This window comes from Hemibagrus wyckioides, linkage group LG08, assembly GCF_019097595.1.
Source record: "Hemibagrus wyckioides isolate EC202008001 linkage group LG08, SWU_Hwy_1.0, whole genome shotgun sequence".
NCBI classification, from domain to species: Eukaryota; Metazoa; Chordata; class Actinopteri; order Siluriformes; family Bagridae; genus Hemibagrus; species Hemibagrus wyckioides.
In genome coordinates, this window is record NC_080717.1 from 16761855 (window position 1) to 16780888 (window position 19034).

Here is a 19034-nt window from a genome sequence, read left to right on the forward strand (position 1 = left end):
AAAGATGATAATCCAACACCTTCACTTAATAATGGGGTCAAACAGTTCCTGCTCATGTTTGTGTGTTCAACAGAGCTCCTTTTTCTATATACTAATTTCCATACACTGCTGGCAAAACAGTGAAAAGCACCATACTGAACAACTAAACCACATCAGGGATTTATTCAGCACAGCACTCCTTTCCTTCCCCTGTTTTTTGCATTAGCCCTATTGCTTTCCAGTCAAGGTTGACCTACTCTGTAGGCCTCTAATTTTCTTCTGTAACTATAAGAGCAGTCAGGAGGGACAGGAAGAGGTGTGTTTTTTTTAATAAAAGTCTGTAAAGATAGAGAAGGCACATCTGTATCCTCTGCTTGTCCTTTGGGAACATTACACAAGATTTGTTCATCAGAAACAGGAAAACCTTCTCTCTGTAGTGTGTAGGGCATCCTGCTAGTGAAAATGAGAACTGCAGTCAAACTGAAGACTTCTGCTTGTCTCTTTAACTATGGGTTGCCATCTAGACATACAATGTTTTTCCATTTACATGTAATTAACTTCATAAAACGCTCAGTAATACGTTGATGACCGGTTAAGCCCTAATCAACAATATGAAATTACGATGCAGTTATGGATTAGACATTAGTATATTTGTCATTTGGGTATAAGTGTATAAGATATAAGTGCCTTTGCCTAACAATGATATTCATCATTCGAGAATCATACTGTTGAAGTATGCAGTCAAAACTGCTCAAGCACTATATTTAGAAATGAGTAAAGATTTAATGGCAGCAACATGTTATGATATTAGTCTGTGAAAGAACCGATTTCACTTTGTGAATAAACGCAATTATACAGTTTACTTCATTTACCATAGAATTTTACAATCTGGCATCACTCAGCATGTTGTCATATGACACTACAGACAAATGTAAATCCAAGGTCTATTAACGTTACTTAAAATATTACAATGCTCCAAGTCTACTAACAAACTGCTATAAAATAAAGCTAAAACTAAAAGAATGTACCATGTGCATGCCATTTATCCATACCTCCAGATGTACTCAGTTTTCTCCTCGGAGAAGGAGAAGGCATGGCACTGGAGGTGCAGCCATTTTTCCGTGCCGTGCCAGGCTTAAGCTTTGATGCAGACGGAGGTGGTGGCCGAAGGTTTGCAGCTGGAGTTTGTGCAGGTGAAGCACCTCCTGGCCTGGATGACAATGGCTGGGAGCCAAGACTGCTTTTGCGCCAATCACACAGTGCTGCTCCTACTGGCCGGGATGAGTCTGCCTGCAAAACGAGCTTCCTTTCACTTATACGGTCCCATGAGAAATGACTGAAGTCTGTGTGCCCCACACTCACTACGGTGTTGGCCATAACAGAGCTGAAGAATGCAAGCTGTGGTCGAGAACTTGTGGTCGCACACTCAGAACTCGCTATTGTACTACAGTTCTCCTGGGAATTTAAAAATCCCTGCCAAGTAACACCCCCTTTACCTCCCTCCACCATCCCCAAACTCTATAAACATTGTGGGTGTGTACACATGGAATGCATTTAGCAGAGAAGCAAGATCATATTAAATGCAACAATTAAAGCCATTCATGTCAGTAACATGGTCTTTGATAGTAATTTGGTTCAAGATGGTAAACCAAACGAATGTTGTATCATTTGAGGCCACATGATTCACTGAGCAAAGGTCAAGTGCCCTATATTCCAAGAATGTTTACAGTGTTTCTCAATCCTAATTCTACTTTTCAATTTACCTTATACAATTTGATCAGCTAATTATCAAACAGTAGGTACAGGCCTGAGAAAAGAAACACTGCTTCATTACATACTTCATTATATGTATTGTTTTTTCTAAAATATTAAACCATATATATAAACCTTCTAAAAAAAATAAAGACTAACGCAAGTTGCTTGGGATAAGGGTATATGCCAAATGCCTTAAATGTAAAAGTAAATACATACACACTAATATTCGTTTGACACAAAAACACAATACAGTTCAATATTTTACTCAAAGTCAGATTTGAACTCACTTTTGGATTGGCCTTCTGTGGTTTCTTGAGACATTTTTCCACTCTAGAAGAAGCATGTCTGGTCAGGCTAGTCCGTCTGAGAAAACCTCCTATGGATGAGCTTTTTGCATTAGCAGAGGTGTTTTCAGTCCTAGTGATCTGGGACTCCTTTACAGTTGTGTCTTCTCCATTTGTTTTTGGCTCAGTCTCCGACCACATGCGAGGCCGGGACTTCCGAGCAGGTGCAGTATCTTGACAAGTGGATGAGTGTGCTCTTTTAATCATGTTGTTCTGATCCATCTTAATGCTTCCACATGTGAGTGTGGAGCTGGAAGAAATTGCAGAGGCTGATTTGTTAGGAGATGCTATGCTTTGCATGGAATGTGAAGGTTTAGACTGGATTTTGAGCTGTTTTATATTTGAAGAAGCATTGACAACAGCCACATTTGATGGCTTCAAGACACTGTTGGGTTTAGACATGATTTTAGACCTTATATTACTGAAGTCAGGCTTAGCATACGTTTTAGTTTCTAACTTAGTACTTTTAGTGGATGCCATCAATGATGTTTTAGGTTTCTGACAGACAGAACTCTGCTGTTCCTTCATGACTTGGACCAACGGACTCCCAGAAACACTCTTACTGTTGTTAAGAGGAGATTCTGAAAAGCAAAATGTTTTAGAGTTTAAAGACTGAACAGGAGTAGAGGTCTGGGCATTACCACTAATGTCTAGTTCCTCAGAGTTTGGAACATGGAAAGTTTTGCCTTCAATCGGTGTGGAGCGAGTGGCTCTCTCAGCTTCAATATGACTTTTTTTCATATTAGTTGGTGTGACACATTCAATATGATTAACTCCTGCAACCAAATTTGAAGCTCTGCTTCCCTCAGGTCCATTATGAAAAACTGTTTGAAAGACATCCTCTTCCATCGTGAAAGTCTGATTGCATGGCTGGATGAAGGTGACTCCAAAGTCAGGATGTGTATTGATTTGTCCTGTAGTACTGACCATGTTATTAACCAGACCCTCACAAACATCAGGCAACAAGCTAGGCATCATGCCGGCGTCAGAAGGCATGTCTGAAGATTCCTCTAAGACCGAGGCACTGAGTAGTTGTTCGGATTCATGAATGATAAAACTGTTGCTCCTAATTAGCATCTCACCAGAACTCACAGAGCTGTACTTCTCATTGGAGCTAGAGCCTGATGGAGGAACAGATCCTATGACAAAGGCCTGTTCTGCATCAGTGTTGGGGCACGTCTTTGAAACGGCCTCACCATTCTTCACGGGGAGATCGCAGACATCTGATGTGGTACTTTCAGAATCAATATTGCCATTCTGTAGGCCCATGACCATAAAAGTCATATTCTGGTTACAGTTGTCACCTGCAGTTTTCATACAGCTGACAGCAGACATGTGTGATTGTTTATCCACTTTTTTAATGATGCTGGTTGATGAAATCAGATCACTGACACAGTCCACTGTCATCTCTACATCAGCAGGGCTATATGTCTGACCATGACTACTGGTGTCCCTTGGTGAATCAGATGAAGTGTCAGTAAGGCAAGAAATGTCATTTCCATTTTGGTCTTCTGCAAACAATGAATGGTGCAGTGTGCCAAGAGGAACCTCCATGCCTTTAGTTTCCGGAGTGATTTTTGGTTCAGAGGAGTTGACTTCAAGGTCCAAACATCTATGGTTTGACTGCATACGTTGTCTTGTGTTATGCCTTTACATACCAGCCAAAGCAAAGCACCTAAGAAGGAGAAAATGAATTTCAATACTTCTGATTTTAATCAACGTTCATGTTAAAGAAAGAAGCAGCCTTCTACCCCATTTTACCATTAAACCTAACAATAAACCACTCAGCATCAGTAGTTTCATTAGTTTCTTGGCAGCCTTATAAATTGTCCATTTAGCTAATTTCCAATTACTTGGATGTATAAACCTAACCATCAACATGTTTGCTGTTTACTGTTGCTATGAACATTAAATATTAATGTTTATGGCAAACCTTTTGTCTGCTAATTAAGCAACAGTCTTAATGTTTTATAATCAATTCACAGAACAATCTTTCTTGTAGCATGCATATGACACCCTATTAATTTTTAATATCTCCAAGGACACCTTTGTATAAGTAATAGAGTTTGGACTGTGTCACTATCCTCCACAATTAACCATTCTTTACTGTCCAACTGTAATGACTACCTAGGATCACAGATTCTGGGAAGGAAAAAAACCAAAAAAAACCAAAAAACCCACCATCACCACCACCACCACAGGTGAGGGAAGCAAAATCCAGTCCTTTATAGCAGCGGGCCTTAATACTTAAAATATTAACCAAATTGCTGGTTAGGGTTACACACAGCAATGTGCAAGTAGCTGGAAATGAACTAAAACAATTTAGTGGGCTAACAGGAAACTAAACACACTACTGAAACTGAGCATTTTGTTGTCATAAGTGCCTAGAAGAGCTACACAAAATGAGATTTTCTTTTAAAGCAGAGTTTTATATGTATAAGTCAACAACAAATGCTGAACAAAACAGAGATTAGTTTATTGCAGTACTGGGTGTGCTGTGCTGCAACAAACTTACAAGATTTTGAATCGTCAGCAAATCAAGAGAGTTGTGCAAAAACGCACCTTGGACATTTTGATATTTTACAGATAAGAAATGATAAAATGTACGCCACTTAGAAATTAAACAAGAGACAAACAAATATAAAGTGCATTTTTGCTGAATTAATTATTTAAATAGATAAGTTAACACATCTCTATTTGTTTTAGGAGTAATAGAAGCTCATCATGAGTTATAATAGAAAATCAGGAATTATTATATTTTAGATTCTATTAAAATATATACAGAGATCAGTGGAAATGCTGTAAACTCCAGGTGCCTATTAAATACAAACTAATAAAATCCTCCAGTTCTTGATTTTGTTAGCCTAACTCATCAGAAGTAGAAGCAGTAGAGGTTTGACTTCTCATATGATTGTTGTAGTGCTGCACCAACCCCAACAGTATTTGGGACAAAATTATTGGAACATTGTACAAGCTTTAAAACATAATACTGGCCTAAAATGGTGGAAAGTTACTACTTCAAGCTAACAGATCTCATCAGGTTTTATGTTCTGCCTGCTTACACCATAGCCACAGGGGTGGAAATTGCTTGGTATGATTTCAAACTGCTGAAAGAAAGACCCTGCACACTCCACTGCACTCTTGGCAAGTACAATAAAAGAAAGAGGTTCTAGGCAAGGGATAGAAAGACATTCTTTGCTGAAATTAATTCAGCGAAACAAACCTTTAATATATGACAATTTCATAACCAAAATAATATTATGAAATGCTTAGTCTGGAGAGATTCATATGTTCTATGATTCCTTTCAAGAATAGCTCTGTGAGAACAAACAAAAATCACATTTTACTCTGTTAGCGAAGAGGGAGGTGTCTGTAACACGTAACAGGTACAGACAGGAGGAAACAATGATTATCCACTAGGTAAAGGTTCAAGTTTTTCTCAAAGAACCGAGACAGTTGCTTTAAATTACACACATCAGGATTAGCTGTAGGGCTGGGTTTGCCTCTTTAGGAGTCTAAATACCCTCAATGCATTCGTATAGAGTTCACCTACAAGCTTTATGCTGGATGCGATACTCAGAGGTCTAACCTTATATATATATATATATTATATTATATATTATGCATGTTCAGGTCATCTCAAATAAAAACAAAAGTTAGAAAAGAAAGCTTGAAATTTCTTCTGAACTGCGGCTAGTCAATTCTAGTTATTTTTGATCTAGTTATTAAATGAAAATTTAACAGTCCTGATTGGGGGTCTTTTTCAGTCAGCAAAAACATACATACACAGGAATTTTCCTCTTATTAATAACAGCAGGGAAAATCTTGGAAAATTGCAGTCTCACTAAACATTACTTCAGGGACAGGCTGCTTGCTTAGACTTTGAAACCCTGACTTCTCAAAAAAGACAAGAAACAAGCAGCTCTCTGTTAACACACTGGCATGAATGGGAGAATCGATGAAGTCATATACCAGCATACCTCTACTGGGACATTAGTGCTTTTGACAGTCATAAAAATCCAGCTAAATCCTTGCACCTCTTTAGTTATGCTGGTCGTAAAAAGAGTTAACTGCTCCAGTCTGCTAAGATTTTATTTACCCAGAACCTGTGCTGAGGGACATAATAGTGCTCCTGTTTGTGGTGTAGAACAGACATATTGCGTAATAAAAGTATATTTCCACATTAAAAAAAAAGCAAAAATCTAATGTTACACTGATTCTACACAACATTATTATAAGATATAGGGAAGTCAATCACATCATATCAAACTTGTTTACTAACAAAAACAAGCAGCTTTTTTGATTAACACTAGCATAAGCCAAGGATTTTTAAGTTTGCAAGTTAGTCATTGTAGCTGAAAGGGGAAAAACAGACCTACCAGCTCTGTTCCACAGTTTTCTTCCTCAAGTCAAGATCCTTTCCCATAGAATTGATCCCATCAGTAGCAGAGCAAAGTCTCAGACTAGACCAAACACATAACTCTGTACACTCTGTGCATACTCCTCAAATATTCATCTACCAGCCCCCCAACTCATAGTCCAACTTGCCAGAGCATCATTAACACACCGCTAAAGTGTGGGCTTGTGCTCTCAGAGCCCTCTGAACTTGCAGAGATGATTCCTTGCCTAAAAAAATATATATTGTCAATGCTGTCTTCTATCATCTTTGGGCAATTAGACTGGAACACGCCTCTGCAAGGTTCAAGGTCCAGCTCAGGCCCGTGGTAATGTTACAAGGCTAAGTTTACCAGAGAGAGCATTTGGTTACCTTATCCTTAGCAGGACCTTTGCAAAGAGGGAGGGGCATAGACATGGCAGGACAGAACGGCATTCGCTGTTGCTATGCGACCAAAGGCCTCCTATTATGAGAGAGTTCACGACAGACAGTTTTTTTGTCCAAGGCTGAAACTGAGAGCATGCATGCATGCCTAACACACACACACAAATTATTTCAATATGCCATAGACAAATTAAGAAGAGACCATTTGAAGTCTGTTTAGAAAGATCACCATAATAAATTCTCTCTCTGTCAAATATGGTAAATAAAAATCTATTTTTATTTTAAAGAAATGTACATTCTTATGGCATGCACTCTCTTCACTCACAAAGTTCTATTCCCACCTAATCCAGACTAATGAAAATGTATATTCATGAATCACAATGTGAGAATAGCTTAAGTGAAAAATTGGACACCGTTCAGTGATTAAAAACTGATGCTTCATTTTAAATTCAGGCATGAGATTGCTGGCAATGAGTGAAATAAATGATTCACAGCATGAACCACAAGATAAACACCAGCACAGAATTTCACACATATCCACTGATTATAGCTTATCATGACTGTAAAACCAAAAGGCAAATATTTGGTAAGATAATTTTAGAAAGAAAATTACTGTTTACTTAAGAAACAGTAGAAAGTTGTTTCAGCATGGTCAATTACAATCACATTTTCCAAAGAAATTATCAGCTTTTTTATTCATATATGCACAGCTGCTTGTATATTTGACATATATATATTGCGCAACACAACTGAAAAATCTCAAACATCAAATATACAAGCAACTGCATATTGCTGGTATTCAAAAATGTCTCGAAGGCACCTGTTCTCTGACTCTTGTGCCCTTCTACAACATTCATCTTTGTCACCTAATCAGTGCAACGGCCATGTTTGTGCCAGTGAATCTAGATTAGTACACGGAACAGCCTAGATGGATTTATAATCAAGACAAACTTTCATTACAAACTTTAAGAGAACCTGCACCAACACTTGCTCTGGCATCTTAGTTATTTAAATTCCTTTTGGATGCCATACAATGCCCTAAAGGACAGAAGAGCAGTACATCGAGACACAGCATGCCAAGACCTACCAAGCTGCTCTCTTGGTAAAGAGAAAACATGCAATAAGGAAACTGTGCCAAACAACCCAATAAACATCTCACACCTTTTAAAATGATTTCTTCCAGCAAGCTATAAGTAACTCAGTTATTAGATTAAGCAATTATTAGAAGCTGCTTGCAGCATTTGGGAATGGGGTTGATTACATGAGAGCCAGAAAAACAGCTTTTTAAGTTATTTCTAGTAACTTGTGTCTGTCCAGTTCTGCTTTCCCATGAGGTGACATCTCCTTTAATGGCACAGTCTATTTCCTGAACACTGTTAAATTCTTTTTTTTCACCTGATTTACACTCATCAGAAGGATATATTGGATGCCTTGGACTGCTTTCCAGAAATAGTTCAGAGAGGGAAGCAGTCATAAAGCTATATGGTTTGCTGTGAATCCTTCATGGGAGTGAGAAAATCGAGGTGTAGATATTTAAGCATGAGGTGTAATCTATAGCTGCATTATATGGGTTAAAAAAAATTACAAGAGGCTTTACTAGAGTTTATAAAAATACTGCGGCCCTGCTCATTTGCATCATTACTAGGTCAACATTAAAAGCAGGAGAAAAAGAAGTGAGAAATATTTGCAACCTTTTACTGAAGTGCGTAAGAGAGAAGCCACAAACCATACAAGTAAAACACAAGACTGGAGTTAATTTACCGGAGTTTTTGTTCCTTTTTTCACTTTTTACAGGATTTAACGGTGAATGCAAAGTTGCGAATTTGTATAACTCGTCATTTGACGTTCTTATGTTTGTGCAAAAAAAAAAAAAAAGCCATGCTTCTCACCTGTAGAAAAACAGTACACCCAACAGGTAAGCGCGAGCTCAGCAGTCTTCTCGCCTGCAGACAAGTGGCGTCACTTCCGGGGTAGCAATCTCAGCCCTTGCTTTTATATAGTTTGATATATCTTTAATCCATTATAACACTGATATTATAATAAAACATTATTACACTTTATTTTACTAATGCAATTACATTTGATCCAGGCTCCTACGCAATATTTAGAAGTTTATTTGTCTGTATTTTGAAACCCCCATCTCATCATGAAGAAAATAAATGCATGCTGACATTTTACCAACATTTTGTGATTAAATAGGTGTAAAGTTTATATATACTATAAACTACATACATTGTATATACTATAAACAGCACATACTACAAACTATATTCAACTGAGGTCATAAGTTTACACACACCTTACACTTTACAATCATTATTTTGTTTAAAAGATCCTGTTTCTTTCATTTAGTGCATCTCCTTCAGAAGCTACATAAAATAATCACAAGAAAAAATAATCATTTACACCAATTATCCTTTTGAAAAGTCTATACCCCTTTTGTAATAGTTGTGTATGAGTCCCTTGGTGTGAAAAGATGGATCTCAACAACATACAGCCATTGCTGAAAATGGATCAAATATGTAGAATATGCCAGAAAATCAACTATTGGATAAAGAATAGTGGGCAGTTTAACTGCTCAAAACAAACAAGAGACTCATGAACATCTATCGAAAAACAGTCATGTAACAACACACATTAGTACTCAAGCATATGTAAACTGGTTCATTTGTGTAAATTCACTTATTATTGTGTCTTGTGTACTATATGTAAACATCCCTTATGTTAAATATTCAAGAAAATATTCCCATCTTATTATTTTTCTAATTTTTACCATTTTATAGACTATGCAAGGTGTATTTTAACTTATGACCTCAACTGCATGTTCTACATGACTGTAATCTGTATGTAAACATATTACAAATATGCATACAACATCTAGATATTTTCCATGAATAACTGGACAATGGTAAAATGTGTTATGTTAGACTTCATTAGTTTCAAAGGCACTTGGTCTGATCTTCATTTCCACTGTTTTCAGAGAGTACCACCAGCCATGCCAGGTGTACCACACTATCCCGTTGTCAGTCACTGCGCTGTACGGCCCCTTATAGTACAATCCATTCAGATTGGCAGAGTGACACCTAGAGGAAAAACAACGGAAGAGCTTCAAGCAAAAAACATGCAGGGTATTTATTAAGACTGGGTTAAAGGGTTTTTTTTCTCACTTAATAATGATTTCTTTCCATATGCTAATGACACATGACAGTACATGATTTCTGATATTCAGAGGGTTTTTTAAAACACATTTTTCACATAACCATTACCATTATCATTAGGCTGTTACTGAAATTTATAAAGAAAAATTTCAGCTTTTTATTAATTTGTTTGGATAAAAATACATTTACCAGACCTGTTAAACCACCAGCCAGACATATCTTCCAGAGCACAGTTGCGCTCATATCGATCATTGTCCCTATCTTTTGTGCTGAATTTCATGCCCTGGTGACTTGCCCAGCCCTGCACCTCAGGGTTATAGCTGCCTGAGAGCGAGTCTCCTGCATTCCCTCTGTATCCATTAAACATCAACTGGTAATGGTTCTAAAACCATACAGACAAACATTATAGTTATAATTCATTCAAGCTTGTGCTTATACAATGGGATAATCTCCCTGATTAAGCCTCAGGGAGATTATCAAGCCTATACAAGACAGGTGCTACCTGTTCACTGTCAACTTGGAACTTTCTGTACAGGGCAAAACGGTGGCTGCCCTCAAAGTCTTCCAAGTTGATTCTCAGGCTGTAATTACCTGTCACATGATATTAAAAATCATACACAATGTATATTTAGGAATAAATTGTGATTAATTATCTTGGAATAATATTTATAGTATATACCCTGTTTTTCTTTGTTAATGATTTAAACATAAAGAAAGGCTCACCTTGGGATGTCAGATAATGTAGGTTGTCATTCCCTAACCAGAATTCTCCATTTGCAGATTTCATGTCACCAAAACCAGTTTTGTAATCATTCCAATCCCTGCAACAACAAGCACTAGATTCACAAGGAAAGACCTGTAACGCAACATTTCTCTAATTCTTTATTACTGTCTGCATATACATTTAGTCAGTTTGAGGTTAGAACATTACACATTGCTGTTAATTTATATCTAATGCAAAATGAAAACAAAATAATAAGGGAATTTTGAACTGAATAATTTGATACTAATAAAGTAAGAATAATAATTCAAATACTTAATACTAATTCAAAGACTTAACTCTGCCAGGTTGCAGTGTGAGGAAAGTGAAAAAAATGACCCTCTTGTTCCATACTCCAGTGTGACCTTTGTACAAATGATACACAAAAGACAGAATCTTTCTCACCTGTCAAAAGACTCGTTGCCATCAGAGCGTCTTTGGAACACTGTCCATCCGCCTCCATCTCTCATATCACAGTACACTTTGATCTTAGCTGGGCTCTTTTCAGGTTTAATCATGTAAAATCCACTCTTTGTGGAGCCATTAGTGAAAATCTGAGCACAGTCTGAAATTAAAATAAAACCATAAGCATTCTATTACAGCAAAAACTTTGTTTATTTAAAAATTACAGAAATACACTTTATTTACCTGCATATTGTTTATCTTCTAGGTCAAAAAAGATGCTTTCATTCTGAAGAAGCTGAGGCTGCTGATTGCGGTCCAGTAAGTGCTGGATCATCTTCTGCTGCTTAACAGCCCGAGCCTCCATAGTCCTTAACTGTGCCTGAAGTCTGTCTCTCTCTTGGTGGCATTCATCCGAGGACTACACACACATTTTTTTTATTTTATTTCAAACAACAAAAAAAATATTACTAGGCACTGTAGAGAAAGGAATCAGATATTGACCAAAAGGATAACTAAAAATCTTTTTTTTTTAATGAATTGCTATTACATTCATATAAGCCCAAAAAAGTTAATAATACTTACAGAATCAACCAGGTCCAAACAGAAAACAACCCAAATCACAACACAATATTTTGCCATCTTGCAAAAAAACCCCTAAAAAAGGTAATAATGTTTGATGGGGAAAAAAAGTAGTCCTTTATGATAATTACTGCACTGGATTTAAATCCTCGTTCCAGCTCCTGCACCAAAGATCTTTCACTTGTCTGATCTGTCCTGCATGCCTTTTGAGAAATTCTGGACCTGCCAGTGTGTTTTGTGGGTGAGTGAGTCACTCAGAAACAATGCAGATGAACAGATCTCCAACAACAAAGGCATAATCTCTGAAACCAAACTTTATAGCGTCATTATTCAAAAATCAAGCAATAACTAATGCTGAAAGTATTTATTTGAAATGGTAAAAGTAGTACAAAAAATATATGTATTTAAATTTCTAAAATGGTCTGGCTGACTTTCAGAGAAGAATACCTGATTTGATACACACATGTGTGTGAAGGTTACCGTGTGGTGAATTACAGGGTAAAGCACAGCCAAGCACCTCTTTCAGAAAGGACCCAGAGATATGCAGATACTCTTCTACACTGCTTTTGTGTGCTTGATATATCAGCGAGCATAAAAATATGTTTCACATCTATCAACCAACAACAAAAAGCAGCAGATCTCACAGCAGATTCCCACAATCACAGTTCCATTCCCTGTCCGGTCTGAAACACTATTAAAGCACCAGATGTTGACTTCTTAAAAAACCTGTTGCTGTTACTTGTATCACTGATGAAAAAAATCGTCTGTGCATGTGTAAACACACCATTCAATAAGAAGAATGGGCATCCTATATAGGCATAAAGCAGTTACTGAAGAATGAATGAATGAATAATTAGGCACAATACAATCATTGTGAAATTTTCTGGTCAAACCTAACAGGAAAAAATGTTATGTGTAGTCCTGATAAACTTAAGGAAAAAGAATGTTTTCCTGATGTATCTGTGCTTGATGAGATAACTTGGTCAATGTCACAAACATACCTGAGGTGGATTTATGAACTTAAGTGATATAATTACAACATTCATCCATCCATTTTCTATACCACACAGAGTCCCTGGAGCCTATTCCAGAGGACTCTGGGTCCAAATCAGTGGCACATAACCAATCACACATACTCTCACACACCTCTTCACACACTGAGGATCATTTCTGAAATGCTTATCAGCCTAAAAAGCAATGTCTTTGAACATAGAAGGAAACTAGAGAACCTGGAAGAAACCCCCAAAGCACAGGGAGAACATGCATACAGTGTGAAGGCAGGGATCAAACCCCCAACCCTGGAGGTGTGAGGCAAATGTGCTAAACACATTTTTTTTACACACTTTTATTTGGAAAAAAAAAAATCAATATTAATCAAACATTATATAAATTATTAATTACTCATAATACTACAGTCAGGCAAGTTTCCCGAACAGTATGGCCACAGCAGAAAACATTTATACAGCATATTTGTTAGAAAGTGGTTATCTCTAAACTATAAAAAATACCCTTAGAAATGACAGTTAATGTAATATGTGAGTAGCATTATAACATTATAATAGGTGGAGCAGCATTATAGCCTTGCTTTAAAAAAAACCCAGCTTGCATAGACACACAGTCGGCTTTATCAGTATGTATCCTGAATCAATCACCAGGGGGAACATGGACTCGGACAGTCTCTGACGTAAGATTCTAGTGTACCAGTTGATACTTCCATTAGGGCTGTATAGGTGGTTAGCTACAGTGAAACACACACACACACACACACACATTAAAATTCAACTCGATTAAAGCATGAATAATTCTAGCTTCATTCTGGGTTAACTAGTGAAAGAGGTCTTACCTTATTTAGAACTGGCTTTGTTGAAAGTACATCATATAGTGTCGGTAAGTTAATGTTCTGAAGAAACAGTTTAGTGGTTAATTACATGATTTATAATCAGTGTTAAAAAAAGCACTCACAGGTTTGTATCAGAGTTTCCCAAATTAGGGGTCATAAAGGGAAATTTTAAGAAATTTCTTTGGGATTAATAAAGTTCTATCTTATCTTATCTTATCTTATCTTATCTTATCTTATCTTATCTTATCTTATCTTATCTTATCTTATCTTATCTTATCTTATCTTATCTTATCTTATCTTATCTTATGATCTGATGTAGAGTCACTTTTTAACAAATTAGAGTCACAAATTGGGGTCAGGAGAGAATCTTTTCTTTTGTTTTATTCAATTATTTTACAAATTCATATGATGAATATGAGCATGGATTTTGCATGCTACTATTTTGAAATGTTACCACAAGCGAAATTCGAATGAGACACGTTTAAAGGAAGCGTGTACAGTCTGCACCAGCCGATGAGTTCAGCATTAAAATTGGACAAATTTATCTCTCCTAGTTCCTCTAAAGCATAGAGTTACTCAGTGGAACAACAGAAGTGAAGAAGACTAACATGGAACAATGGAACAAAATGTTTTCGATTTGTGACAGCAAGTAACAGGAGAAACTCAAACGCAGAGTATCATGCAATATTCATAACGTCCGTTTGTTCAAAAATGGTTTATATTATGCTAATTCCTTCCTATATTGAATACTTACTGCTTGTGTAGTTTTATTCATGCACTTCATAGCCGGTGTCCGACGATCATCCAAAAAGAAAGGATCTTCCCAGTGGTCATAGTTCGTTTCAAGCACGTACCATCTCCCAAGCTTCACATTAATACTACAAGATGAAAGTTATATAAGTTATAAAGTATAAGTATAAAAACAAAGTAAACTGGCAACTCAGTGAACATCCCAGTATATGGACATGGATATATTAAATGCCAGTAGTGTAATAATGTGAGCTTACTCCCAGACATCCAGTGTGTTGATTCTAGTTCTGGTTATTACACAACCTTGGCCTGTCTGGTTTCCACCCAGGATAAAGTAGGCTGGTGCAAGTAACTTGGTAAGAGCAAGCTGTTTTTTGGCATCTTCATAACTGTTGAAAAGACAAGGATGCCATCACATTACTCACAACACAAACAAACAAAAAAAGTCATCTTTGAAAAACAAAAGAAAAAATTTAATGAAGCAGCATCAAGAACATGACATAAATATTAGGGAAAAGTATTTGGAATGGACAGATTGGGAAATTGGTTCAACCTGGTTGCATTTTCCAGGACCTTTCGTGTGAGGAAGCTCATCCACATTCCATCTCTCTTGCCAAGAATCCATTCCAGGATCCCTGGGAGAAATTGTAAGCTGTTATCGACAAGCAAGGACTATGCCAACTGAAGGGACTGTTTGTATACAGTCTTTGTGTATACATACCCCCCACATACCCCCCACACATACACATACCCCCTCAAAAAAAAAAACAACCCAGATTCACCATATGACCAGTGCTGAGTGCTTATTAACTGAGCAGCAACAAAGACATAACAGTGTTTGTGATGCTGGTATGAGCACAGCAGTGACGCAGTGAAAAGGTCTACACACCCATGTTAAAATAGCAGGTTCTTGTGATGAAGGGAAACAATGGCAAAATATAGGTGGGAGCAGCAATTACCAGGTTTTACGCACGTAACATTGATATCATAGTGTAAAAGAATATTATACATTATTATTATCCAAGCATGTAAGATAATGTGTTTCATAAGGATACTCCAATCCATTTGCAATATACAGCATTTTAACACACAATTCAAAATGGCCGAGATTGAAAAACTAGGCATCAGTTGACTCTTTATCCTTCATTAAATATATAAAATAAAAGGTTCCATGATTTTAGGACAAATTTTACAGAAGTTATAAGTAAAAATAACAATTGTTCATATCTCATGACCTACTGGCCTATCTCTGTGCCGCTGCTTTGAAACGTACCTTTACATCATGGCTGTAATAAGACACATCAGGTTTGGTGTTAATGTCCCAAAGCATTGAGGATTGGGTTTAGTGTCAATAGAGTCATAACCTCACATTCTCACTTGAATCCCTAATAAAATTCCCTACAATAACAATCATCTGTGAGATCTGTTCCCATCTTAATGTGATATAGCAACCAAGTGTGCACTCTCAAAATGAACCAATCATATTCAAACTCACGTTTAAAAGAAATCATCATATCATTATATGTCAACAATGCAGTCATTGTGATCAACCACAAAGACTCTCAAAGAGCTTAAACGCAGGGGAGGGATATAAAATCATTGTCCAAAACATTAGATGCACCATGAAACAGGTCATAATCAGTGGGCAGAGAAAATGGTGCACCAATTTAAGAAGAAGACAAGAAGAACATTTAGAAGAGAAGGGAGCCAGGTTATAATGTTTTGGAAAGGCCCAGTCAAAACCCAAATCTAAATTCTATTAAAAATCTGTAGAATGACTTCCGTACACATGGGATCCCCTTATAATCTGATAGATCTGGAGCATATTTGCAAGGAAGAATGGAAATTTTGAACGTTTTGCTGTATCATATTAAAAAGATCAGACATGATTTATCTTGTTTTCTTTTTTGTGACATGACAGTGGACCTTTAATATCCAGTCTACCTTGTTGTGTCCATGCACAGTGTGTGTGTGTAAATGCACTACCTCTCACCATCTGTATTTGACTACATGGATGCTGTTGGTTAGCGGAAAGTTTCTCAACACATTAAAACCCTGGCATAACTTCTTGTACTTGTACTAGTGCACCGGTTCAGTAGTGTTCCTATAGTAGAGTAGTCTTTTTCTATTGATTCATTGATTGATGAGGTAGAAAATTGTGTAGAAACAGCTAGCCAATAAATATCTAACTAAAAAGCATTTATGAACTGTGAACGCTTACCTATGTATCCTCCATCAATGTTGAAACGTTCGTTCATTGTTAGAGTGAATTCTCTCTGCAAGAAAACACAAGGAACTTTTTGTAAACATTTTTTTATAAAAAGAAAAGCAGATCAGTGCCTTTGCAAGTCTTGAAACACTTACAGGTCTAATGCCAGTGAGCATTCCCACATATCCCACAAAGCTGGTGGATTTGAAAACTGTTCTGTTGTTTCGCTTGAAGTCAACATTCACCACAAGTGGCTTGAGCTTCTCAGTTATAGTCCAAGTTTGGTTTTTCCTGTCCCAACTAAGAGAATTGAAACATAGAGTAAAGTCTATGTAAATCCTAAACAGATAAAAGCAAAAAGAATACAAATATAATAGATTTAAAAAATCATACCCCATGAACAAGCCAAAGTCCATGTTCCGAACATGGTATATATTTCCTAGCGAAATAAAAAATATCATGTAATAAAGTATAGTGAACAAATTAAGCAAAATAAGTAATGAATATGTAATATATATGGGACAAAGAATGTCTAGCATATAGATCACCATTTAAGTCCTCAGCCACCACTGATGTGCACACTGTGAAAACTTCATAAAAGATATTAAACAGTACAACTTCCCCTGAAAGGTTTAAAGAGAAAGATTTGCATTAGACACAAAAATGACACAAAAATCATTTTTCTAAGACACAAAAATCTAAAGGAAAAAAACTGACATATTTATATAACCTATATTGCAGGGGTGTACAATCTTTTCATTCCAACCAAGCAGAAGCCACTCCTTCCAGCATTTTGGAAGCCAAGATCAACAAATTAAACACGTGGAATCCTGTGTGGTTTCTGACTGGAACAAAACCCTGCGCATCTAAATGCTGGCCCTTTGCAGATAAGATTGGACACCTCTGCTCTATGGTCATTTTTCCATAATCCTATGAAATACTGTATAACCATAAATGTGACACAGACAGTCTGCATAAAACAACAACCCCTACCTAAAGAGACATCAGAGACGGAAGCAATTCCTTTAATTTCCTCGTTGAATGGGTACGGGAGCATGTCCACAATCAATGGCTGAAAGAAATGGACACAAAAACATAACACACAAACAAAACAGATTGTTGGCTGAGCTCTTTAATTGTGCTGTTGCATAGTAGTATGAGTGCTAAATGAGAATACTTACCAACCCCTGATCCACTAAATGAATCAATTTTCCATGGAAAAAGCTGTTGGCTAAATCTTTTACTGCCTGTATCATTGCTGTCAACTGAAAAAACAAAAACAAAGCACACCTGCATGTTACTGCAAATTCCACTGAACCAGGTTCACTTTCATGTCCTTTATTTCAGTTACCCAAAGAATAGCTTGTTCCTTAATTTGCAAGGTCTAAGGCATGGATCTGAGAGTCTCAATAAGTGCTTCCTTTACATGGTGTTAGTGGGTGGTACACCCATACAATAAACAGAAAACTGAAAATGATAATATTCTGTACTTTTTGACATCATATATCATTTCAACCATTGACGATAATATAGAAATGAAAAACTGATCACACAAGTTTTGTGTTTTGACTTCAGTGCTATAGATTATATACCGACAGGGGCATTGCACAATTATCAGCTGTACCTTGCTTACACTTGTTTACACAGCTAAATGAATACACAGACATGACACAAAGTATCACAGCATGTCGTTAAGAGCTTACTTCAGCTTTTTTCTCCTTTATCACCTGAGTCCATCTCTGGTAAGGGGGCAAATCAAGGTCCAGCGTGTACCAAGTAACATTACTTCTATATCTGTACGAGAAAAGAGTGCAAGAACAGAGCTCAATACAAACAGGCGTCAGAGTATCATGGGATAAATCTCGAAGCAAGATCGGAAAGATAATAATTCAGCAGCAAGTCATTTTCATGCAACATTTCATATATAGGATCTTTACAGTAATAATAGCTTAACCTACGTTGGTCCATTAGGAGGATACATTCTTGTCCTACATTCTTGAGCATGCTGTAAACAAGAGAGACATTAAATACTTCACAATACACTGACAGCCGCTGTGGTCTTTAATGCCAGCATATATCATATAAATCAAATCGTTACTCACTAGGCAGGCAAAAAGTGAGATAAAACTGACGAAAGTCAAGAAAACACAACGATCGTTTGACAAATTCATCTTTATTCCTCCCTCCAACTTTCAGCTTTCATAATGTAGCGAAAAGCACTTCCTAAGCGAGTACATCGAGCAGGATGTACCATGTGCCGTGGGGACCGACGTAGATATTGGTTTTATTTTCATTGAACAAAAATGTATGTAACGTGTATTTTACAGTATCGTGATATTTAATATATAAGATAACTATTTGATATTTTACGTAATTGATTGTCTTTTTGTAAACTAAGTTAATCTATTCAATAGAGTAAACACACTCCCCCTTTAGCAGCAACGCAGTATTTTCTTCCGATGGTGAACGAGGAAA

At 36.8% G+C, this 19034-nt stretch overlaps 2 protein-coding genes across 5 annotated transcripts in view; both read right to left on the bottom strand.

Moving 5' to 3' along the window:
• mtus1a (microtubule associated tumor suppressor 1a) overlaps positions 1-6857 on the bottom strand; it is a 29685-nt gene extending 22828 nt beyond the window's left edge. Inside the window, exons 1-3 of one of the 2 annotated variants that reach the window (XM_058398003.1) lie at positions 6458-6857; positions 2022-3753; positions 1032-1269 (exon numbers count right to left, since the gene is read on the bottom strand). In XM_058398003.1, coding sequence (XP_058253986.1) covers positions 1032-1269; positions 2022-3707 — 1924 coding nt within the window. In that variant the 5' untranslated portion in view covers positions 3708-3753; positions 6458-6857. The remainder of the gene's footprint in view (positions 1-1031; positions 1270-2021; positions 3754-6457) is intronic. The other variant, XM_058398001.1, reaches the window with a different exon arrangement.
• A 1780-nt stretch (positions 6858-8637) lies between these two features.
• Positions 8638-18806, bottom strand: LOC131358062 (acid ceramidase-like). Of its 3 annotated transcripts, XM_058397552.1 has the most exons (19): positions 18662-18806; positions 18518-18564; positions 18263-18353; positions 17741-17824; positions 17553-17631; positions 17108-17182; positions 16953-16998; positions 16715-16859; positions 16572-16626; positions 14904-14985; positions 14608-14739; positions 14355-14478; positions 13604-13660; positions 11425-11599; positions 11182-11341; positions 10740-10837; positions 10519-10607; positions 10211-10398; positions 8663-9941 (listed from the first exon to the last, which is right to left on the bottom strand). In XM_058397552.1, exons 1-19 carry the CDS (start codon positions 18728-18730, stop codon positions 9782-9784), a joined length of 1956 nt encoding a protein of 651 aa, XP_058253535.1. In that variant the 5' UTR covers positions 18731-18806; the 3' UTR covers positions 8663-9781. The 3 variants fall into 3 exon arrangements, with proteins under 3 accessions (XP_058253537.1, XP_058253535.1, XP_058253536.1); XM_058397553.1 differs by lacking the exons at positions 8663-9941; positions 10211-10398; positions 10519-10607; ... (1 more) ...; positions 11182-11341; positions 11425-11599 and adding an exon at positions 11831-13498 and having other exon boundaries at positions 18662-18799; XM_058397554.1 differs by lacking the exons at positions 13604-13660; positions 14355-14478; positions 14608-14739; ... (8 more) ...; positions 18518-18564; positions 18662-18806 and adding an exon at positions 11764-13401 and having other exon boundaries at positions 8638-9941.
• Between the last annotated feature and the right edge of the window lie 228 nt (positions 18807-19034).

Excerpts from the sequence above, each read along its gene's own strand:
- LOC131358062 (XM_058397552.1), bottom strand. The coding sequence starts at position 18,730 with ATGAATTTGTCAAACGATCGTTGTGTTTTCTTGACTTTCGTCAGTTTT. Across the intron at positions 18,565-18,661 it reads TCTCACTTTTTGCCTGCCTA|CATGCTCAAGAATGTAGGAC; the intron begins GTGAGTAACGAT and ends TCTTGTTTACAG. Across the intron at positions 14,740-14,903 it reads GTCCTGGAAAATGCAACCAG|TTATGAAGATGCCAAAAAAC; the intron begins GTTGAACCAATT and ends TCTTTTCAACAG.